The sequence below is a fragment of the Myripristis murdjan genome, chromosome 11 (genome assembly GCF_902150065.1).
Source record: "Myripristis murdjan chromosome 11, fMyrMur1.1, whole genome shotgun sequence".
Classification (NCBI taxonomy): Eukaryota; Metazoa; Chordata; class Actinopteri; order Holocentriformes; family Holocentridae; genus Myripristis; species Myripristis murdjan.
In genome coordinates, this window is record NC_043990.1 from 27,885,243 (window position 1) to 27,910,191 (window position 24,949).

At 42.2% G+C, this 24,949-nt stretch overlaps 1 protein-coding gene across 2 annotated transcripts in view; it reads left to right on the forward strand.

Annotated features, from left to right (window-relative positions):
- LOC115367400 (ubiquitin-conjugating enzyme E2 E2-like) overlaps positions 1 to 22,446 on the forward strand; it is a 60,180-nt gene extending 37,734 nt beyond the window's left edge. For both annotated transcript variants that reach the window (XM_030063113.1, XM_030063114.1), the window contains exons 4-6: positions 9,645 to 9,777; positions 16,612 to 16,759; positions 21,570 to 22,446. In XM_030063113.1, the coding sequence (XP_029918973.1) occupies positions 9,645 to 9,777; positions 16,612 to 16,759; positions 21,570 to 21,667 (379 nt within the window). In that variant the 3' untranslated portion in view covers positions 21,668 to 22,446. The remainder of the gene's footprint in view (positions 1 to 9,644; positions 9,778 to 16,611; positions 16,760 to 21,569) is intronic.
- The last annotated feature ends 2,503 nt before the right edge of the window (positions 22,447 to 24,949 follow it).

The following is a 24,949-nucleotide window of genomic DNA, read 5'->3' on the forward strand; positions in this document are numbered from 1 at the left end:
TATGCTGCAAACCTGATGAACTGTATAAAAGCATGTTTGTTAAGAGCGTTTTTCTGTCATTAGATGTAGTGGATATCAAATTTCAGCACACATTTAAATTTTTAATACATTGTCAGACATTTGTAAAAAAGCAAGCAAACAAATATCAGATTGAGTGGATGAAAACTACAAAATTTGAAAGGTTGATGGTCACAATTTTTTTTCTTGGTGGCTAAGGCTGAGCAATTTTATCGATTCTGCAATATATATCGATATTTTGTTTCCCCAGAAAGTATCGATTTTTCGGCCGCGAGTATCAATGCATTAAGCCCCATTCAAATCTTGTGTTCCGTCTGGCACTCTGCTCGCCGCCCATTCCCCCCGTTCGCATTGCAGGAAGAGCGATTAGGGCAGCCAGCCGCTAGTGTCGATGTAGAGCATTTCTAGCAAGTTACCCGTCTAAATACTCTCTTTACACAGACGTCGACGTCTTTCTTTCCCTGTTTATGCAGTCAGAGCTAAGAGATTCAGGAGAGAGGCGGTGAATACAAATCCAGCACCTTCAATCCATGTCAGTGCGCTACAGCAGCGCACTGACATTCATTGGTAGCTGAATTGTTAGGTCTGTTTGATAAGTAATTTACATTTTTAAAATAATAATAATAATAATTTAACATATTGTTAAATTATTGGAGTCAAGCCAAACTAATTTTCTCATCACATCTTTGATTCATTTTGTCCAGCATCTGCAAACTGTAGACTCTGTCCAGTCAGAGCCATATATTGTGTAACTGATTGATGCTTTCAGTTTTCAGTTCAATTAATTAAATTCAAGTCAATGGAACACTCACAAGATGACACCAAAATCACTCTGTCCCTTTAAAATCTTTCAGAAAATGATGTAAGTGTATCGAATCGTATCAAATCGTATCGAATCATATCGTATTGTGGGCCGAATATCGTGATATATATCGTATTGTGAGCTGAATATCGTGTGTCGTATCGTATCGTGAGATTAGTGTATCGCTACAGCCTTATTGGTGGCTTATAGCTCTTTTTTTTTTTTTTTTTTTTTTTTTTAACTTTTTTAAGTTCGCTCCTCCAAAATGAAGCGATAGCTTTTTGCAACCCATTGTTACAGGCTTAAACCAGCCAGATGATGATAGAAAATGGCTTTTATTTGTGTAAGAAATGGGAATGTATCATAAAGATTAAACACATAACAGATTTTTATGCTGTGGTTTTTCAGAGGCCATAAATCTTATTGCAGCCAACCCCAGATAGTCTCCCCAGGCTGAGAGCTGTTGGTTTATGTTATTAGACTGTCTGTTGATAGAAATGGGCAGTCCAGGCTTTTGGTCCGTCAGCCTCATTAGCTGAATTGATTAGCAAACACAATCACTGATATGCCTACAGGGAAAACTGATTAATGATGCCATTTTCTCTGCAGAGGTCACAGAGCTGCTGGAGAGAAAGCCGTAAGGAGCTGAAATTAAGTGGAACTGTTTTGATCATGGTTGTAGTTTTATCAGAGGTTCCACCAATTTTTTAAAACTAAGACACAGACGTTTTTGGATTGAAGCTGCTGATAGATGAGGTTTTATGTTGTACTAATTTGTCATCAGAATAGCTGGTGACAAATGAGTACAATTCTTTCTTTCTTTCTTTCTTTCTTTCTTTTTCTTTCTTCTTCATCATGTCAGGTGAGCAATCCTGATTTGATGAGGTCTGATTTAAAAAAAAAAAAAAAAAAAAAACTGCTGTCCTGTTCATATATTGTTCTACACTTAATTTTATCAACATGCTAATCCTTGTCTTGTTCTCAGCAGTGGATTCAATTAAGCTCCCTTTGTGTTTTGTGCCACAATCTGACGGACGCTCGCTCTCATTACCATTAAGGCAGCTACTAATGTTGAAGAAGCCTCACACGTTGCTGTCTAATAACAAGCCAGTGGTCTGCTGCAGCGGCATCAAGCAGACTGTGTGTGTTGAATTGAGAGATGAAGATGAGGAAAGCATGTCCTCAGAGAGTTTTGCCCTTTCTTCCATCTTTGAAGAGGATGAGCGATGGAGTCCCATTATCATCCTGTTACATATGTATAGACTCCAGTCCCGGTCCACGGGCCCGTTGTCTGTTTGGCAGACAGAACGCGGATGTTGAAGAAGAATGGAGGATGATGAAGCGGAGTACACTTGCTCATCTGTTTGCCCTTTAAGTCCTCCTTGTTTGAGCACTCTGTTTAAACTGCAAACTGTCTTGTTTGTGCCCCCCTCCCTCCAGTATTTGGTGTGTGTGTGTGTGTGTGTGTGTGTGTGTGTGTGTGTGTGTGTGTGTGGCAGTGGAACACGGCTCTGCTGGTCTCTACATGGGGGAGAGGCTTTAAAACATTATTATTCTGGCTGACTCAGTCACATAGCTGACTGGCTCAGGACAGAGCCGGCAAGGTCTTTCTCTGTCTCTCATTTTCTCTCTCTGTCTCTCAGTCGCTACGTTTCCATTCAGCTGTTAAGCAAACTTTTGAATTGTTGCAAAAAATCACGTGATTTAATAGAATGATAGAATCATTTAATAGAATAATTTAAATTTGTTTCCATTAGCTGGCTTGAAGTGAATAATAAGGTATTCTAAAGTTAGAAAAAAAATCCATGAGTAAAAAGGACGAAGACTTTCAAGAATTAGGCAGTTGTGACTGTTTAATGCTTTCTCAAATGCTCGTGGAGATAATCTAATGCATCATGTTATGGTCATACAGCCACAATAGGATCTTACAGATGAGAGAAACAACACTGAGATTTCTGCGAGCTCATGGTGGACAGATGTTTTACAGAAAGAATATCTAGTGCCACTTTTCATCTGGTATGCAACAAGAAAAAAACAAGCCTATAAATGCTGCATTTTCATCACTATTCATCACATTATATCATTTCTTTATGACCAAAAAGGAAACATAAAAACTGACATATTTTTTTGTCATTTCTATTCAGCCCTTCTAATTTAAGCTTTTGCTTTCCTGTTTGCCTGTTCTTTCGACTTTCTCCTTTCCCATTCCCTTTTTTTGGCCTGTATTCTCTGTCCTCTCTCATTTCTCCTCTGTCCTTCCTCTCTGCCGTGGTTTAATTCATGGTGCAGCTCCCATGACATGTAGAGCCTTGGCTGACGCTCTGCAAGTCATAAATAGCCCAAGGTGTGAGTTGGTCTCCAAACACGGGTTGATGTAATGGTGTTAACATGGATATACAGTATATCCTCTGTTGTCTCCTGTGTGGGACTAAAGTGCAAACTGCTACTTTAGCTCTCTGTATCTGCCAGGGTACCTAGACCCTGAAAACTAGGGATGCACCAATCCACTTTTTTCAGCTCTGATCCAAATTCGAATCAAATTGGACCAGAGGTGTTATGATCAGGTATTATGTTCATGGCACAAGGTGTTACATGAGGCTGTAGTAAACCACACAAAACTAAAAGAGCAAAAATTTACCAAAATGTATTCAATTTAAATGTAGTCCAAAGCAGTTTATTGTGGCTAATTATAAGTGGCTACCAACAGGTGTGGGAATGCAAACTGCTATGGCAACTTCTTTAATTATGTGAAAACATGAATAAATCATGGGCATTATCAACTACTAGTAACTAGATTTGGCTCATAGCAATGGCCACTAATTTTCTAATTTGACTCCAATACCGGCACACGCCACTGTGGCATTATGCCATAATCAGTACATGCATCTGTGAAGGCACTGCCGAAGAAGAAGAAAACCTCCGTGTTCACCAGCTACAGCCAGGCTAACAATGTGGAGGCAGTAGGGGTAGACTAACTACAGGAATATTATAGAAACACTACAGTCAGCATCGTGTGTGCAACTATTGCATACCGGTGCATGGATCGGTGACATCAGTCAGACATATGAGCCATGAATTACAACTGGATCAGCCTTTATCGGTGCATCCCTACTTCAAACCTTTGATGACGTTTTAAATGATCAAAATTTAACTACTTAAAAAGTATGAAAATGTTTTGAATGCAGTTTTAAAAATGCAGCGTTTATATTTTTCCTCCACATATTTAATTTTGATTCAAAAACTAAAGTTAGATCTGGTTCTATACATTGTGTATTAAGTTTAGGCAGAGTTGCAAAGTAAAGCAATCATGGCAAAACCAGTTGGTGTCGTGCTTGATCTCTGGATGTAACTGCAACAAAACTTTTCAATACACAACTGTCCAGCTCACTTTTGCCATCAATAGGTCGAGTAACCCAGAACAAAACACCAGGCAAACACATTCTCATTCTCATTTTCTCAGGTATGTGCAGCTGGTATGTGCAGACAGTGGAGCAGACAGTCCTCATTCAGGCTGGCTTTGTATAGCACCGTCTCACCATGAGATTCATATGATCTCTGAACAAGCTATTTCAAGGAATTCTGGTTACTCTCTCAACCACAAGCACTTACTCAATTGAAACATTTGTCACGATTAGCACGTTCTCGGAGCTGCACAGAGCTGCTTTTGAGTATTTGTGTTTTAGCAGAGCTCCTCTCCACGACTTTACTGAAGGAAGCGCACCAGTCTCAAACCTCTGCAGCCACAAGTGAAAGTTCCTGTTTTTTTATGTTGCTGTGCGTGCATGCGTGCGTGCGTGCGTGTGTGTGCTCTGCCTGAATAAAAATAGTTTTCGGGAAGGGCTACAAAAGACATGAGAGGGAGGGAGGGAGGGAGGAATGGGTGAAACACATTCTGAGATGAGAATGTGTATAGATCTTTAGGTGTGTGTGGAGCTGGCTTCTTTTTATCTGACTTACTACAGTGCTTGTCTCCACTCACCTGCGCACACACCTCCTGCTCGAGCCACTCAGCCAGGTCAAACAGTGTTGGAACAGGACTGTGGATGGGATTCTCAAATCTCTGGAAACCGGCTCTTAGGTCATAGGCAACTCAGCTAAGAGGCGAGATACGTGTGAGCCGCACTTCACGGACTTGGAGGGCAAAGGACCCCACTGTTGATGTTGGGTCCGTCCATCAGGTTGGAGATGTGCAGCAAGGCCAGAGAGCCTCGAGGCAGACGGGACTCTTCTACCCTCTGATGTTGGTGGAGGGAAGTCTTGGTATAGAGGGGATGACTCACTTGAAGTTGCTGGTGAATTCGCTGCATGCTGACTGGACAGCCCTGCTCCCTTAAGGCTGTCACTGAGCTCCTCAATTGGATCATGTTGGCTGCCTTGTAGGTGTAGAGACTCATTACTGAATGGCACCTGTGGGGCACTTTCACACCGACGTGGGTCCCGATCACCACTAGGTTGCGTCAGCTTGCCAGTGGGCACAGGTGTGGATAAAGTCTCCTCTTCATGATGTTTAGGCCATGATCTGGCACACTGTGAAGCTAATACAGGAGAGCTAGAAACCATGTTCGTAAGGCATCGTACATGTTGTTGCGTCTTGTCGTCTCTCATGCTATGAATATACCTGAGAATATCAGAGGAAGTCTGTCTGGCTCGCTCATGAACAGGAATGCGGTTCCTAATTGGGTGACTGACCCCGTGGTCCTGAAGGTATGATAGCAGGTGGCTTTGTCTGCATGGGCAGTCCACATCTCATTCTGGATCACTCTCATCTGGCGTGAACATCTTGGGCTGAAATGGATGCTTAGGTCCTCCTCAGGGGACCACAGTTGTATGAGACAATTTGTATAGATCTGTTGGTGTGGCAGCAATCCCTTCAGGCTGTTGGATCAGGACACTATTTTTGGTGTTCAGGTGAGAGTATGGAAAAAGGAGATGCAGAATCCAGGTCTGGAGTTTAGACTGTTTATCTGTCTCAAATAGTGCATAAAAGGCTTCTATACCAATAGAACAAAACAATACAGGCTGATTTGTCACAGAAATGGTTGAATAGACAGAAATGGCAGACCTGTAATAGGCTCGCAATCAGCGATTAGCATACACTGAATAAGCATTCAAACTGCACAACATATGAATAACAGTCACTGTAACAGTTATCAATCAAGAAGCATTCGGTGTACACAGGCATAGACAACTCATATTAGCAACCAAAATGCATAGAAACAGTAACAATGCAGTAGAACAGCTCTCACAGACTGTTACAAGCTGACGGCTCTGAATCATGTAAACAGACAGAAGTAACAACTTACAGTGCAGAATACACTTGTGGATAAATATAAACACCAACCGTGTGTAACAGAAACAAGAATATTCAACTCACTAATCAAGATCAAATAATTTGCATACAAAATAATGCCAGTAAGAGTACAAATGAAGCAAAAGGAGGGAACAGTTTGTATGTTGGGAACAAGGTCTTTCTTGTGTTGGTAATAGCAGTCATGATCTCAGTGTGTGATGTTTTCCAGTGGTCAGTCTCAGGCACCACAGGGAAACTCTGTCTAAAGGGGGCTGAGGGATACAGAAGGAGCCTCGTCTTAATTATAGTGCTCCTCTAGCGAGAGACTCTTAGCGCTGCACACTCATTATTAATGGCTTACAGTGAGGAAATTGACACCGTGGGAAATCGCTGGGTTCCATCATCATCATCATCATCCAGGCCTCATTATGAACAGCACTCCTTTGCCTCCTGCAGGAGTTATTGGTTTTGGGGCAAATAGCGATGCACATAGACTTTGAGAGAAATCTCTCCAGCATCTTAACAGCACAGATAAAGCAAAGCCGGTAATGATAGAGAGACTTTCCCATTAAAACTAGGGATGTGCTGATCGATCAACCAGTGACTGTAACTAGGGTTGGACAATAAGGACAAAATCAAATGTCATGATATTTTTGACTGATTAACTTGATTTCAGTACCACGGTTTTTTAAATATTTAAGTAAATGATGTTAAACTAAAGAAAATCAGTTTGGGATTGGTATAAGAACAAACAAGGCAAGAGAAAAGCAATGAGTGCATCCCCACTGTAAACCTGGGGGTTGCAGGATTGAATTGGCAGACTGGCAGTGGGGGAAGTGAAGGAGTAACACTCACCCTTGCCTCAGTACTAATGTTGAAGTGCCCTTGAGCAAGACATGTAACCCCTCAAACCTGTCCAGTAGAGCTGCTCAGTGACTCCCAGGTTTGACTGTATGGAACTGTATGCATATGAGGCAGGGATGCAAAATAGCATGACGCTCAGTCAACTTTTCCCTGTGATAAATATTAGAGGTTCCCCTGAGGGGAGCCTTTATGTCCCCTCTGTTCCACTGTCAAACAGATCTGGTGTCAGGGAGGTCTGCTGCCTCCATCACTCTGACAGGCCTTCAGAGCCAAGGCAGCTGATTAAAAAAAAAAAAATGAAAGAAAAGATCTGTCTCTGCTGGATCCCAGTCTGTCCCGCTGTCACAGAACAGTGCTGGTTATACCAGGGAGGAGGCGTTGCTGGCAGAGGTATAAACACAACCAGATGCTACAGTTACAGTGGGACCTCAGTGGAGAGAAAAATCACTGGCTGGACAACCATAAGAGGCCTCCAGGCCTATTTGAAACGTCTACCTCGCAATAGAGTTTGACTGATAGAGGTTTTAAAGGCTGATACTGCTGATAGGCAATATTTTGAACTGCTGTTAGTATCTTTAAAATATTACAAACATGATGTGTTTCCCCCATATGTGTGGAAAAGCCTCTGAAGCTATTAGACCATTACAACTCTCTACTGTAGCAAAGGATAATAAAACATGTTTTAACATCTTGAGAGGAATCCAATAATTAGAATCAATTCAGGTCAAGGGCTTTCCATAACAACCACTGTTGTATGGCTCAGTTGCACAATAAAATGCCTATAATCTATCAGAGTGGTTTTCAAATTGGGGTTCAGGGACCCCCAGGGGGGCCCTTGAGGGGCTTGCAGGGTTCAGCAAAATGAGGACTAATTCAATTTCACTTTAAATGTTGCATTTAAACACCTTTCGTGTGAACACAAGAAATCTGATGTCCATCCAGCATCACTTCTTGTGATTTTGTAAATACATCTTTGATAATTTTATCAAAAATTTATTGCTAATTTTCAGGTATGTATTTTGCTTGTTTTCTGTTAATTTTCTTGTTTGTTTTTGTTCTTTTTTTCCCCCAATTTTCTGTTTGTTTGTTTGTTTGTTTGTTTTTGCTTATTTCTTATATGCAGTTTTGTAGTATTTTTTTCAGGCAGTTTTTTTTTTTTTTTTTTTGCAAATTTTCTGGTAATTTTTTTTCCTTTGGCTAATTACAAATTTACTTTTATTATGAGAAAAAAATATATATATATATATTGCTTGTTTTCAGGTGTGCCTTTTATGTTTTTTTCCTCTATTTTTTCTAGATTTCTAGTAATTTCTTGCTAATTTGTTTATGGCCTTTTTTCCCATGCTTCAGAAAGACATCAAGTTCAGTTTGCTCTGGTTTCAAAGGCTTAACTTAAAGCCTAACATCACTTTGACACAAAAATATGCATGAGTGATTACGTTTTAATCTCATCACTTTGGATGTATTTGACAAATATGACACCTAGACAATTTCATAATTAACATGAAACAAAATATTTCTTCATATCAGAGTCCTGAGGGCAAAATAAGTTTTATGGGGGTCCTGGACTTAATGAGAGTCAACTCGGGGGTCCAGAACTATCCATCAAGTCAGAAGTAGATGGCACTTACTGGACCATATTCGGTTTTTAAACCAGTATTGACGACATACAGTATATATATTGCTCTAGCCCTTTTTTTAATGTTACCCCTACATTTGCTCAATCTGAAAGGCAATTTGACACACAGACATAGATCTCTTGTTGACCAGTGAGTCTCGTCAGGCCGCAGTTTTGCACCGGGCACAGTGCTTTACCGTCCCACTTGTGTCCCCCTTTGGCCCAGCACGCCACTGCTCTCTGGACTATTTTTATCCATCCAGGGGAACATATCGGCATCCTCCCCAGGCCTGCTCCCATCATTCCTCTCTGTGTCCAAACACACACAGACATGAAATAAGCCTGCAGTGGCCTCAGTGCTTTACAACAGGCTGCTGTTTCACATGAACAGCCCCACTAATGCTCTCACCTTACATTCATGTGCCTCACACATGCGCTCCCTCTCTCTCTCTCTCTCTCTCTCTCTCTCTCTCCCTCTCTCTGTAAAAGTAATACAAGAAAGCGACAGGGGCATCTGGCCTTATTCCAATTGAAAATGGAATTGGATTAGTGCCTCTCCTCTTGCAGCTGTGTGCGTGTATGTGTGTGTGTGTGTGGCAAGAATGAAGGTAACAATGGAGCTCGCCAGCAGCCAGCTGCCCAACAGTAAAGCACTGATGAACAATAAAGAAAGAGATCTGCTGCTGCTCAGCACCTTCCTCTCTCTCTCTCTCTCTCTCTCTCTCTTTCTCTCTCTGTGTGTGTGTGTGTGTGTGTGTGTGTGTGTGTGTCATGCTTGCATAAAGATACCAGACAGATCAGCCATCCAAATGACACTGATCATTCCATCTACCAGTTTACAGATGCGGTCTTTATTTTCATTCTAATGTAATCTGCTAATGAATAAGAACTTCAAACGGCTTTGTGCAGTTGATTTGACGGCTGATAGTCACACACAGACTTATTTGCTCCCTTGCTGGATAGAGAATTGAGTAACATGTGTTTTCCTCCCTAAACGCCCCCCGTAGATTAAATTTCTCCCCTTTCATTTATTTCTCCTTTCCTCTTTGCAGTGCCGGTCCTAAAGGAGACAACATCTATGAGTGGAGGTCGACCATCCTGGGCCCTCCAGGCTCTGTGTACGAGGGAGGAGTGTTCTTCCTGGACATCGCCTTCACACCAGACTACCCCTTCAAACCACCCAAGGTGAGTCCTGCCTTGCAGCTACATAGCATGTAGCACCCCCTCCCCTTCCTCCTCGTCCTCCTCCTCCTCCAGCAGTTAGAACAATACCACTATTGTCCCAGTTAGCTGTCAGCTTTTCATTATGTTGTCCAACAACAATGGCTTGTTCAAGGCATGAACATCCACAGCAGGCGGACAAAATATCAGCAGCGTGATGTAAAAGCACAAAGGCAGCTACATAGGTGAGTCATATGAAGTGCAGTGCCAACTAGCAGTATGTGTCAGCTTTCAAAGACTTCTGACAGTCGTCGCTTTGCAAACTGCAAACATACCTGCAAACAACACATGACACAAAATCCCACCAGCATCCAGGACTTGACCTCAGTGTAAACGGACTAACCATCATTTTCTGAACCCTGCAGCAGTCCTGGGTAATTATAGGCTTTAGCTCACATCAGCAGAGGTGTAAACAGGTAGGTGTAAACTTATGCTCATAGTGTTATAATGAGAAACTGCTGAGGCAGTCCATTTTGAGAGAACACAGTCAGGTTGGATGATCATGATGCCAGTAAACCTGGATGTGAAACATCTGCCATGTAAACTGTGTCACCTGCTTCTTTTTAGAGGGTAGTCCTGGGTAAGGGGAAAAAAATGTGTAAAATCCTTGATGTAAGAGTGCAAAGGTGGCAGGGTGGAAAGTCAGAGATGACCAGCAGGGACAGAGCCGCATTTAACTGGGTAGTTGTTAAACACAACAAAACAGTAGAACCAAAAATACTGAATGAACACCGGTGGCACTCACCAAGCTCAGTCAGAAAGCACTGGTGTCCAAAGCCAGTGAATGAAGACGCAGAAATAAGCATATTTTAATCAACCCATTTCTATGAAAATTTTATCGAATAGGAAATACTTGCTAGAAATGGAAAATTTTTAATAAAATCTCAAAAGGTAACAAAACATTTTTACGCTCAATTCAGTCAGGTATGCTGTAAAAAGAAATGGGATAATGACATGCATTTCCCATATAGAAACAGGTCATGTGTGGGATTGAATCACATGACCAGCTGCTCTTTAAGACGCGTCTTCAGACAGAGCTGCTGTCATGGTATTGGACGGAAACATCAACACGTTTAGGTGGACAGATGAAGAAATCAAGATATTTGTCTCACATCTACAGAGAATGGAAAGGCCATATTACACAGGATGCAGCACAGTGCAACTATTTATAAAGATTTGGAAGTAAAATAAAGTATAAAAATGTATCTTTGAAAAACTTGGCACAGCTAGTAAACAAACTGGTTGCCTGTAGCAACGTTTCATTATCATTCCCACACATGCTATGCCTCATTCACTTGAACAGATGTTATGAAAACACACCTTAATTTGCTTGATATGCAGTATCAATGCAGTATTTAATTATTTGCATGCAGTTAATGTGAATGTTATGGTAATGTGGCATGTAATGTAAGGAGCACAAAACGTAGCCCTGAGCGATGGAACAGGAATCGAGTGTGATGATTCTTTGAGTTGTTCACTCCGTCCAGACAGTTTACATTTGCAGAAGGACAAAGAAAGCCTTCAACGCAAAATGTATGTAGCCATCTGGTGGTGGTGGATCTATAATGGTGTGGCAGCCACCCACTGGGAGTCATCAGGTCTGGTGATTTCCCTGCACGCTCTTTTAATGGCCACCGAGGCCGTTTTACAAGCCCAGAAGCCTCCTGGGGTGCACACACTTCACGATGCTCCCATATTCCAAGAGGATAAGCCACCCATACACGCTGCTGGTTTGAATCTTCATGTACGGCAGCTTTTGGCTCGCTTCCAGTGCGCGCGCGCGTGTGTGTGTGTGTGTGTGTGTTTGTATCCCTCTGATGCAAGTGTGTCAGTATTTACACAGTAGACTGGCTCAGAGTGGTTGCCACCTCCCTCAGTTTTCATTTTGCCTCTGGTTTTGTTCTCGGTTTTGGTTTCAAGTCTAGAAATACTCGGTGGCTAATCTGCATGAGCTAAAAAAAAAAAAAAAAAAAGTGAAAAAAAAACAGTGTGTGTGTGCGTGTGTGTTCAAATATTTTAGGACATCTTCCATATTTGTCCTGACTTAATTTGGACAGTGGACATTGAGCACACAGAGGTATTTGGCTCGCTGTGGTGAAGATGTCTTAGGATTATGCTTGAAATAGGCGAGGTGAGGAGGGTCAAACCATCAGATGTATAGATAATCCAGCTTTTCAGGATTCTTAGTGGAGGAAAAAGTCATAATTGTTTGTGCTATCCTCCTCTCATTGTTACTGAGTGCTGGATACTGGCTGGATGCTCCAAATGCTAACTGTTAGCCTCATGCCCAGCTAACATTCTGAAAAATAACTGCTTTAAACCTCTCAAATTGTTAAATAAACAACGTTTGTGTTTGATCTTGCACATTTTTTACATCCTGAAATGGTATAAAAAATGTTGAAAAAAAAAAATCAATGGTGGAACTATTTTCTTCTAGCTCTGTGTGCTGGTCTTCAGTTACTACGGCGGTCAGCAGGAGTCTGAAAGGTTTGTGAAAGGTGATAGAGGGGAGTGAAGGAAAAGAAGAAACTAGACACATTACCTACCAGCTGTCTTTCACTTCTGTTACTCTTACTCTGGAGAAAGTTGTTATTTTGGTCCTCCAACATGTGTCCCCCTCAACGGCAGGAGGCTAACAGTTAATATTTTTGGTATGGCATAATCACTTCTTGTGTTAATAATCAGTGTGTGAATCACATCACCCTCTGAAATATTTTAATTCTCACCCCTCTGAGCAGAACACACATGGGCTCAAAGTTACAACAGTGTAAAATACTGTGCTTGGATTGTAGCCTTTAAAAAATAAGCCTTCAGCTCAACATCAACACATTAAGTACCAAATAAAATCAGCCCATTTGACTTTTTAATGATTATATGGCTGCCTGGTTTAATTTAAAGGGTCCATTACGCTTGAGATAGACTGAGTTCTTTCGATTAACAGTATGCCGACCAAAGGCTCAGGATAAATGAAACTGTAACAAGTGGCTTCAACATCTTCCACCTGTGTTAATGAATAAAACTCCACTTCAGTGTGTGGAAACTCGTCCGTCACCTCCCTCACTAAAGCTCCACTGAGTGTTTGGACATCCGGTATAATTGGTCTATTTTATTGGAAAATGTTTGTTGACTGTCAGAACTTATTGGAGAGGTGTGACAGCCTGATCGTCCGGGACGTGGTGGCTGTCAGGCTGTCTGCTCCTTCCCTGCTCACCCAGCAGCTCGCCCGCCCTCTGTCCTGCCTGTCGGCGTTAAGGGGAAACAGAGCTCCTCTAAAATCCTGGCCTCCTGCTGCCTTGTTTTTGCAGCCTGGCTGTGAGCTCTGCCATCCAGCAGCTCATCGACTCACCGCAGCTGCTCACAACGCTGCCCATTCACATGCCTTTAAGGCCCAAACTGATGTTTTGGATAAATACTGACCAAGTGACAAAGTGCTTTACAATACCAAATCAACAATTTCCCATGAAAACAATCAGCCATGATGTAACTAGAGCTGAAACAAGTAGTCAAAGTAATCGGTTGGTTGATCAACAGATTTCTGATAATCAACTACCTGTGTAGAGTCATTTATCAAGTCAAAATATCAAATATTTGCTGGCTTAAAGCTTCACAGATGCTAAGAATTACTTGCGTTTCCCAGTTTCACCAAATGCAAACAAACCACTTCCACACAGTGGTTTTTAATGCAGGTGTGTCGAAACAAAAATAGATGACATGTAGTAAGGACATAGTCCTGTTAAATGTCCTTCTTCCAAACTTCCAAAATGTCAGATTTTATTGACAAAAGCACTGTGACATTTCAGTCAAAGGCCTTAGTCATGCATGCATGAAATACACATTGACACAGGGAGATACAACATCATGGCAATCAAACAATCATAAACTAACACATGGAAACATTTACCGTGCAAATGATGAGCTGTTTTAACATCAACCGTTTGATATCCAGCAAAATTAGCTGTTAGTGTTAACAGTTTACAGATGAAATGATTGATCAGTGATGAATCAAATAATCGATAATGAAAATATTTGTTAGTTGCAGCCCTAAAAACAACTATAAAATGCATTAAAATAGAGTGAAAGTTTAAAAAAGGGGGAAAAAAGCCATATGAGCCTGTCATATTGTTGTAACCCCGGCACACACAAGGACGTGCTCAGCAAGGAGCTTTTTCAAGGACCTTATTACATTATCCCCCTCCATCATCTCTCATTTCCTTATGGCTTTTAACTAAGTTCCACTGCACACTCCGTCTTTCCTCACACGGTGTAAACCTCATTTTGAAACTTCTGAAATGGGCTGTTCAGCGTGTTGTGGAGCACCATGAACTCATGCTCTGACTTGTAATAAAGCCTAACTTTCTGCATTTCAGACAAATTTTAACATTATGTCTAATTTCCAAAAATGTGTCATGATGTGCCCTATAACTGTCTGACTCAGTTCAGCTCCCCAGTGTTGAGACAATGGAAGTGAGCAGGACTGGGCACAAGACGTACTATTACAGCTCAGCGCTCTGTGCCGCTGCACATAATGCAACTTTTCTTGGATGTGTAGGCACAATTGCAGTCTGCAAAACCACCACATGAGAATATATATGGTTTGTTAGAATAAGATGGCTTTTCCACGTTCAAGGTCAGGGGTGCAATTTTGCTCTGAAAAGTGGCACTCACCAGTCCTCAGAAAAAACACTGTAGATCTACCAATTCAGATTGTATTTACGCTTGCATATGAAATGACAAACATGGTTAACAAGAAAATAACTGAATGCTTTAACCTGAGCAAATTCACTTGAATTCTTTCAAAAACAAGGGGGAAAAAAACAACAAAAAAAAAAAGAAAGGATAAGGGGAAAAAACACTAGAAAATGACCAGAAAATTGCCAAAAAAAAAAAAAAAAAAAAAAAAAATTACCCTCCAAAAAATCAAAGAAAGAAAGATCAGACTAGCCCAAAAATCACTACAAAATTAATTTTAAAAATTACTGGATAATTAGCAAAAATAGATAATGACAAGAAAGCAGCTTGTAATCATGATAAATGGATACTTTAAATTAAATCACAAAAAATACAAATAAAAAATAGCACCAGTGTTCCAGGTAGCATTTAAAGGGTCTTTGAGAAAGCTGCAGATCGTGAAAAAGTGCTCCATGTATTTGTAAAACAGACTTGGCAGAGCAGAAGAGGTGGATAAAGAGGAGTGTGTCGAGCGGCTGAGGGATGAAACCATAATACAGAGGGAATGTAGGATTAGAGCTTTTGTTACACAAAGGCAGTATCATAATCTATTAGCATCAGCCATGATGGGATTATAGCCTCGTTAATGAGACCACACAGGCTAGCCAGGGATCTGTTTCAGGGCTGCCGGGCTGCCGGCATTAGCATGCCTCTGCTAGCCCACGTCCTCAAGCGGAGGTGTACGAACAGAGGAGGAACGACTCAGACACGAGAGCTGCACCGTGCCAGTCAGCATCAATCACTTCTTCTCCGTCTTCTCCCTCTCCTTCTTCTTGTCACATCTCTGGAAACCGTTTCATATAATCGCAAGTGTCCTGTTTATTGCCATGTCTGCCTATCATGAGTCACCCTGCATCTCAATAACGCTGGTGTGGAGTGCTGCGAAGGAGGGAGGGAGGGAGGGAGGGAGGGAGGGAGGGAGGGCTCAGCTTGTTTGTTTCTCATAAGAAAGCGATGTGAAGGGGAGGTGGGAGAGTTAATGAGAGGCTCCAAGAGGAAGGGAGTAAGTGGCGGTGAGCAGCCGTCACAGAGCAGAAGGAGACAGAGAGAGAGCTTGTCCTGGTCAGAGGGCCCCGGACTCAGGCAGCCCACAGGTCAGAGGTCACGCCTTAATGATGTTGTGTTTCTTGTGCTGATGTTGGCTTTGCTGAGCACAGGAGGATCACGTCAATCACCGTCACATCACCGCTGACAAAGACAAATGTAGATCACCTTCCTCCTTTGTGCTGCACAGGCAGGATGGCAGAGAGCACGGCACACGGGCCTTCATGTTGTGTAGCTCAGTTTAGCTTCAGGTTTTTGAAGGAAAATACCAATATTTTGGGCTCATTTGCTACCAATATTCAGTACTGCAAAAATTTCACTTGAAAAAACAAAACAAAACAAAAAAAAACATTCAGGGTTTCCCCAAAATTTTTGATCCCTTTCAAGAAGAGGAGAGCTTGCAATTTTATTTTAACTGTATAATTGTAATAATTATATATTATATAATATTATATAATTAACTTTTTCGTTTTTGTAATGTTTTTCTATTTTATTTTATCTTTCCTGGTCATTTTCATGTAACTTTTCTTCCAACTTTTCTTGTAACTGTCTTGCTAGTGTTTTTGGTAATTTCTTGCAAATTTGCTCATTGTCTTTTTTCCCATGCTTTTGGAAGAAGTTATTTCAAATGTCTAATCAAATGTCAGATCTGGTTCAGTCAGTGCTGATCGCCACTGATGTGCCACAGCTTCATTCATTCCATGCTTATTTTGGTCAGTATTTCACTCTCTCTGCATAAAGAGCATAGAGTGACTTAACTCATCCCACACTCGTATATGTCAATCTGTTATGGTATTTGTTATCCTGGGTTTTAAAGGACAGTTTCCCACGATGATCTAAATGCCGGGGACTCACTGAGTGGCTGTTGTCCTTTGGTATTCTTTACTTACAGTCAGGTTTAAAAAGTAGTATATATCTGCTCAAAATAATCAATGTTTAATTGATTTAATTGATAGTGGTCAAACCTCAGCACGTATCTTTTTTCCCTCTGTGTGTGTGTGTGTGTGTGTGTGTGTGTGTGTGTAGGTGACATTTCGTACGAGGATCTACCACTGTAACATCAACAGTCAGGGGGTGATCTGTCTGGACATCCTGAAGGACAACTGGAGTCCTGCCCTCACCATCTCCAAGGTCCTGCTGTCCATCTGCTCCCTGCTCACCGACTGCAACCCTGGTGAGAGATGCTTCACACACACACACACACACACACGCACACACACGCACATATGGAATGTGAAGCATAAAAAAAGATTACAGTTTGCATTCCTCCGTTTACAGTGTTGTCCCATAAACTGCAAGCACGGGCTCTCCCGCTCCCCTCATTGCAGTTCAATCAATATTTAACTGGGGCTGGCTGACTAAACACAGCGCTGTAAACAGCCGACACCGCTCATGGAGAAGACGTCAACATTTTTAAAGCTAATTAGTCCCATTACAGCACAGTTTACCAGCTAAAGCAAAGCTCAGAGCTGGCAGATTGGGGGAATTCAGGCCGGCTTTTTTACGAACCAGTTAAACCAGTCGTTTCCCAGTCGGACCGGTAAAGTGTTGGACTGAGCGAGTGGAGGCGGCGAAAGCAGCTTTTAACATTTTTTTAAAAAGCCGTCCGGCATCCGCGCAACGAGCGAGGGGGCTGGGGGGAAGGAGGGGAGGGGAGGGCGGGGGAGGAAGACGGATGGAAAGAGATAGAAAGAGATTAAAAAATCGGACGTAAAAGGGCAAAAGAATGACAGGTGATTTCAGATGTGAATAGTGGGGAATGAGATGGTGAAAGAAAGAAACAGAGCGAGGAAGGGGGAAAAAGCGGCGATGGCGCTGATTGTGACGACCTCTGATGATAGCTTGTGTCCTCTCTGCGGGGATCGGTCTTTGATAAACGTCGCGCCGGAGACTCTCTCTCTCTCTCTCTCTCTCTCTCTCCGTGGGCGAAAATGAGAATAGCTTTTCCTCTCCTTCTCTGTCCTGCCTTGCAGCCAGAGTAACATTTTCAGATGTCGGCAAGATGAAATGAGCCGATTCCTTTTAAAGTGTGATACAAAGGGGACTTGATCGACCCCCCTCCTCCCTCCCTCCCGTTGCTCGCCTGCCCCCGCCCCCGCCCGCTTTATCTCCTCTTCGCTGTTTCTCTCTCTTGCCTCATCAGAATCAGTCCAGTTGCCGCACTTTTCACCGCTCACTAAAGTTTTCAAACCCAGCCTGGAGTGCTGAACGCAGGCCCCGGATCTGGAATATCCTAAAAATATCCCTCTCTGCTCCTCCCCCCTGAAGATGTTCTTCATGTGGGAGATACAGCTCATTAAAAAGGGGAAGGGGATGGAATGACAGTTAATTAACCCTCACAGGCATCATCCTTCCTGGCTGAAGCCCGCATCACGGTGCCAGCCAGAGGATTCGTGCCTCCGTCCGAGTCGGAGAGACCCGTCCCCTGCCGTCTGCTCTGCTCCTCCTGTTTACGCTTAAATGATTTGTGGGGGTCCAGGCTCGGCACATATTCAGTTTCATCCATATCAGATAAAGTGAAGGTTCTTCTTTATTTTAACAGCCTCGGGGGCGTCAGTGTGTGAAACCTGTGGTGAAATTTGCCTCACCCTGCTTTAAGGAACTGGTAACACACCTGAAACAATTTCATTAGTATTGCTTTCAATGGAGAGTTTCAGTGCCACATAGGACTCTATATATTCTCTCAGAGGCTTTTCCACTCCACCTTTAGAGAAACACTGGATTCTTCCATTTGATTTTTTTTTTTAAATTTATTTTGTTTTATTTTATTTTATTTTATTTATTTTTATTTATTTTTTGTTATTTTTTGGCAGGAAAATAGTCGGATTTTAAGATATCAGCTGTGACTTCTCTGAAGCTTAAGGTATTAGTCTTGGACCTGGACTTCAGAAACACAAATGGGTACAACCCTAGAAAATCAACTGTTACTGCAAATTATTAAATACTTTATAAGTTACTTGAGCTGCAACTAATGAATATTTTCATTGTCAATTTTTTTTTTTTTAAATCAATTAATCATTTCATCTATAAAATGTTAAAACTAATGACAAATGCCAATCACCCCCAAAGCAATGTCTTCAAATTGCTTATGTAGGCAGACAGAAAATCACATATATTTTTAATTTTGGCATTACATGCAGAACAGAGTGATAGTTGTTTTGTATTTTTACTTGATATATGAGTTTATTGTGTAATATGTTGTCCTTTTTATTGGTTCACCTTGGTTTAATGCAGTAGGTTGTATTTTAAGCACTATACGTATTCACTCAATTCTGCAGTGTATTGTCATAGAAACTGTATTGCGAGCCATGTATCACAATATGTGTTGTATCGTGATATCGTCGCATCGTGGTCCTTGCCTCCAGCCCTAATAAAGTATAAGGATTCATTAAAGTAGCGCATAAGAATATCGGCAGCAAATATATGCCGGAAGCCGTTTCAAGATGTTAGTGTTGGCCTGCAAAGCCCCATATGGTTGAAGCCCTAACAGGGATCAGCGTGGAGGGTGTTTCTGCTGCTTGTTCAGCCAACCTCATCACACTGCTCAGTCAGCAGGCTTAGCCCCCACAGCAGGATAGTCTGAACCCAAGCAAAGCATATATGTGGTGCTCAGGGAATTTGCCCCCCCCCCTCTCCATCACCTCTGTGAGAAATTGACAAGCAGCAACAACGAGAAGTGGAGCAGGGAGCTGAGCAGCAGCAAAATCAATAGAGGAGCCGGCAGGAATTCATAATGCTCACTGTTGACTGACCGGACGTGCACGGTGTATCAACAGACATGACAACGCGTCGCCGGTGCCGGCCCCTTATTACCGCCGGAGCCCACCATGATCACCGCTGATTTACAGCAGCCTGCGCGTTTTACTGTGCCGTCAATAAAAATGTCCGTCGCGCCATATGTCATGTGATACAACTCCACTTCAAGCCACAGGAATGATAGAGCTCCATTTGGTTGACTTATGGTTTTTCTGTGGTTTTCAGCAGCAGCAGTAAAATTCCCATGCATGCTGATGAGACAAGGTGGTCAGCCAGAGGTTGTTTTTTTTTTTTTACTTTGATACCCTGGCTGTAGTAATTGGATATAAAACAGCAGCGTACAGCCACTTGTGTAAACATGGTGTATATCCTTATAAAAAGTGTAGACATGGGGTTAGGCTGGTCTTGGTTCTTGAAGGCCAATATTGATACTATGGTTTCCCACAGGGGATTTTCCAGTTAAGGTGGTAGCAGGTTACCTGAATATATTGTGTTTTCTGAGCCGTGTCTTCCATTTCTGTTCAGTGTGCAGAAGATATCAGCCCTGTTCAGTTAGTTAGTTTTGTATTTGACAGCCATGTTACTTGTAGACTCACCAAAGCTCACAGCCGGTTTGCATTTATCTTAATTGCGTGTGGAGCTAATTGCCAATCACAGCATTAACCTCAGCTCAAGTTGTAACTTCACTTGAAAGCAAAATTGAACTTTGATTGTATTGAGTAGTATAGTTACCTGGGTGCTGTATGAGTCCACATGGCGGTGAAATATCCTCTTTCGCTGTTCTGTGCCCCCCTGGGCTGATAATCCAGAATCATGCATTTGTGTGTCTCCATTTACTTCTGTAATGTGGCAGAACCGCTCCCAAAATAACACTTTTAGCACATAAACAACAACAAACAAAGCAGATTATGCCAAAGACCTGTTATCCATTTTTTGAGGAAATTAAAAGGCTCTTTTCTTGTTATTTTCGTATTTGTATTGGAAAGTAGATCCGGTACGTAGCGTCTACTGGAAATTTCCACGTAGTAACCTTACACCAGGAAGAAGTGATGTCGTAGAACTTCCACAAGTAATTGTTGTTACATGAAAAAAGGGGCACCAGGACCTGTTGTTTTTTATGTTGGCAGAATGTGTTTTCTGTATATACTGAAGGTGTTATTGTGGGAGTGCATGGAGAGAGAGAAACTCAACAAAGCATGCTTTTGTCATGGATGATGCAGTCTGGGATGCTCTTTAAATCAGTGGTTCCCAACCCAGTCCTCAAGGACCCACTACCCTGCAGGTTTTTGCTCCAGCTCTACTCTTTCACACCTGATCCTGATCCTGATCCTAAAGGCTTCATGCTGATTGGTTGAAACAGATCTGCCTGAACAGGGCGTGCATGAAGGTGCATGGGCCTTAATTGGGTCAGGTGTGCAAGAGTAGAGCTGGAACAAAAACCTGCAGGACAGGGGGGCCTTGAGGACTTCTTGAGGACTGGTTTGGGAATCACTGCTCTAAATGCTCTTAAAAGATGGTTGTGGGTTATTTCATTGGGTTCTCTGGGGGAAATGATGTCACCAGAAAAACAAGCCAGTCACAACTGTCAACAACAATCTTAACTTTGCAGTGTTAATGCCATGGAAGAAGCCCCAAAACTACCAGCCAACCAGCTGTCAGCAACTTAGAATTATAATATAATATAATAAATGAGTGAGTCTCACTAGATAGATAGATAGATAGATAGATAGATAGATAGATAGATAGATAGATAGATAGATAGATATACTTTATTGATCCCAACCAGGGAAATTCTGGTGTTCCAGCAGCAACAGTAGAAACATATAATAAAGTTAAATAAAAAAGAATAAAGGCTAAATATATACAATAAAAACTATAAAGGCTAAAACAAAAAATATACAATAAGGGATAACCTAAGGAAAAGAGATGTGAGATGTGAAATGTGAAATATACAGATGGTAATGAATATGACAATATACAGATGGAACTGAAGTATATACATGATTGTTTGGTTTGTTAGATTCTAGGAGCTCTGGAATTTAATTTGTCCAAATTATTTCCTCACAGTTTTGTTTTATTGAAATGCCACAGTTGTATATCAGTTCATCATAAAAAAAAGCCAAAAAATGATGACAGCACTCCTCATTTGACTGGCACGATGCACCACTCAGCACAACCATGCCGCCCTGGCCGTCTCACTCAGTTCGCTCTTCTTCTGCCTTTCACAGCCGACCCGCTGGTTGGAAGCATCGCCACACAGTACCTGACCAACAGAGCCGAGCACGACAGGATAGCCAAACAGTGGACCAAGCGCTACGCCACATAGACAACCACAGCTTCGACAGGACCCCCGAGGACCCCCCACCCAGCCCTGCCACTCCCCAACACACACACACACACACACACACACATACGTTTTACACACCCCCTCCAGAATCTATGGAAGCACACCCAGACCTTGAACCCCCTCCCTTCCCCCCTGACCCTTTCATCCCACACGCCCCCCCCACCCTCTGAGAAACGAACTGTTATTTGTTCCATGCTGACTTGAAAAGCTTCTTTTTTATACAAAGAGTCTATTGGGATTGTATTTTCCAATACACTGAATGTTGATATGGTCATGAAAAGCTTTAATACTGTTATTGTTGTCGTCCATGTTGTTGTTCTTATTGTTAATTGCATTGTTTATAACATTGTCACCCCCCCCTCCAACCTCCCCCCCACACACACCACCACCGCCGCCCCCCCATCATCTTGATCTTAAAAGTGCGCGTGTACTATTCCCGTCTCATGTGATGGTTTCATGAAAAAATGCGTTCATCATAGCGAGCGAGCGCATTTTATCTATTTTTTTTTTGTTTCGTTTTTGTTTTTCAGCTCATTTTCAATATTAGTGCATGGCATCAGGATATGTGTTCATGCAGTGGACATTTAAACATGTTATTGTTTCTGTTTTGGAGAGTTTTGGCGTCGAGTGTGACCCCTATAGGACGAGACCCGGGCCTGCCCATCACCACGTATGACGATAGCCGTAGTTAGCTGTACATTTGCCTTGTGAGAATACATACTCATTGAATACTCAATTAAACACTGGTTGTAATGTGACGGGGCTTGTCTTAATCTGTTGCCTAATGTGTGTGTGTGTGAGAGAGAGAGAGAGAGAGTGTGACTGATAAATGTGCACAGTGTCTCATCTCTTGACTGACAGCTCATCAGATCACCACTTCTGTGGGAAATGATTTGGCGTCGGTTCACCACAGATGGCAGTGTGATTAGAAGGTGGAAGGTTGCTTTTGTCTGACCTCCTTCACCGTCACCATGTAACTTCAACACGCAGTTGCTGTCTCTCTCTATGAGTTGTGGCATTTCCTGGTAAGCATGGAAGGGGTGCCTACAAGGCATCAAAAGTGTATTATAGGCACATTATATCAGAATGAGAGCATGATGTAATATGGGATCAAATACTTTATATACTGTAGCTAACACTCAGCTCCAACATAGATCTGAAAAGCCTAGAAATGTATGAAAAAATGATTTGGTATTTTCCAAAAGTTCGGAAACTGCACAAAAACTGTTTTCGCTTGGTCCCAGTGTACATTCAGTGACACATTTTCTGTGGGTTTTAGGTCGCAGACATCTCCTATATTCAGACTGTATTGTAGCAACCCTGAAAAGGCCATGATATTAAAGAGAGAGTTCAGCTACTTTGAAGAAATTGATATTTCACTCCTCCACCCTCAGCTGTTCTGTAGGACAGTAGTGGTGTTATCTTCCTCTCATTGTTACTGAGTGCTGGATACTGGATACAAGTGTTGCTTTCCAAAACCAAAAATGCACTTATGATTACTTAGTGCCCATGGATAGTTTTGCTCAAATTACTGTTTAAAACGGTATTTACCCTGTTATCAGCATCTAGAAAGATCTGGTAACTTCTGGACTCCTGAGAGGAGCAGCAGCCAGAAAAAAAGAAAATAGTTCTTCCATTGACTGATTTTTTTTATGCCATTTTGGGATGTAAAAATTCTGCTATATCAACTCAAACTTAGTTTATTAAACAGTTTAAGTGGGACAAGCTCTGGTTATTTTTCAGAATGTTAGCTGGGGGGAAGTCCACCTCAATGGCAGGAGGCTAACAGTTAGCATTTGGAGCATCCAGCCAGTATCCAGCACTCAGTAACAATGAGAGGAAGATAGAGCTACGGAACAGCTGGGGAGGGAGTGAAATAGTATCAGTTATTTTAAATGGATGAACTATCCCTTTAAATCAAATGTCCTTTTCTTTTGTTTCATGATCACACAGTAAGAAAACTTCAAAGTTTATCCATGTAATGGGCCTCTAATCTGTTTGGAATTCATCTCAATTCAACTTCAAATGGTGGCACCAATTTTCCGTGGGGTGTTTAAAGTTCTCTTGTCCACAGTGTTTGTCCTTTGTAGCTCAGCGGGGAAACTTTAAACAGACATTCCGGTCTCTGTTGATCCTCAGCAGAAGAAAAGCTTGATTAAACAGCGGAGGGAAAAACAGAGTGAACACCGAGTTATTTAGTGAACAAGAAGTGCGTTGTGATTCATATTGGAAGCGCACGTCATTTGACAAACAGGAAATTACTCATGTCACAAATGGTTCAGTGTGTTTATAATATACTGATTCTAATAATCATGCACTCACATTGTGTTTTGCAATGCGCTTACAATGCTTTATGAGTGAGGAGCGCTGCTAAAAGTGAACTGTTACATTCATAGGTAGGTGTGGCTCGTGCCCTCAGCTGTGAAATCCCTTTCCCTCAGTCCACAGCTCTCGCCAGCGAGCTCAAATATTCAGCTCACCACATTCCAAAACCACAAAATTGACCCCCTGCAAAGCTACACAGACATTATGTCAATGCAGCACGTCTGGACAAACCCTCGGGCCTTAATGTGTTGCAGCTTTTCATGAAAGGATCCTGGATCTTAAAAAACAGCACCTGGACTCTTAATTCAGGACATGAAAGCAGCCCGGGACAGCTTTTGCACAAGCCGAGTGAAAAGGAAAATTTGAGTTTCAACAGCCCCTACGCTGGCATCTGGCTCTCAATGGAGAGTTTTAGTGATGGTCTGAATGCTGCTTCAGAGGCTTTTCCACCCCGACTGGAGTAAAGCTCTGTGGGGGGAAACATAACAAATTTAAAGACACTGGGAGAAAATACAGGCCGTCGGCAGCTTTAGCACAAAAATATCAGTATTGGCCCTCAGAAAGCAATGTCAGTGGAAGCCGGCAGTGGATTGTTGAGTGTAAATAACACTTTGTGCTGTTTACTGCTCTCAGTTACAATGAAATGCCAGCTCAGACTATCATCACCGCGTAGTGCATCTGCAAAAACAGAATACGCCGGTAAACAAAACTGGATTTGTCGATGATCCTCTCCGCGGCAGCCTCGCTCTGAGCAGAGAGAGAGAGAGAGCGCGCTTTCGCTGCGGTTCGGGCCTTAAACTGTTGTTACAAAACCAGCAAAGTGGAGCAAACAGTGGCACAGTTAATTACGGCTGACAGGCGGGGGTGATGGGTGGGGGCTGGGGGGGGTTGGTGAGTGTGCTCCTCCTCCCCTGCTCTGTGGAGAGAGCATTATTG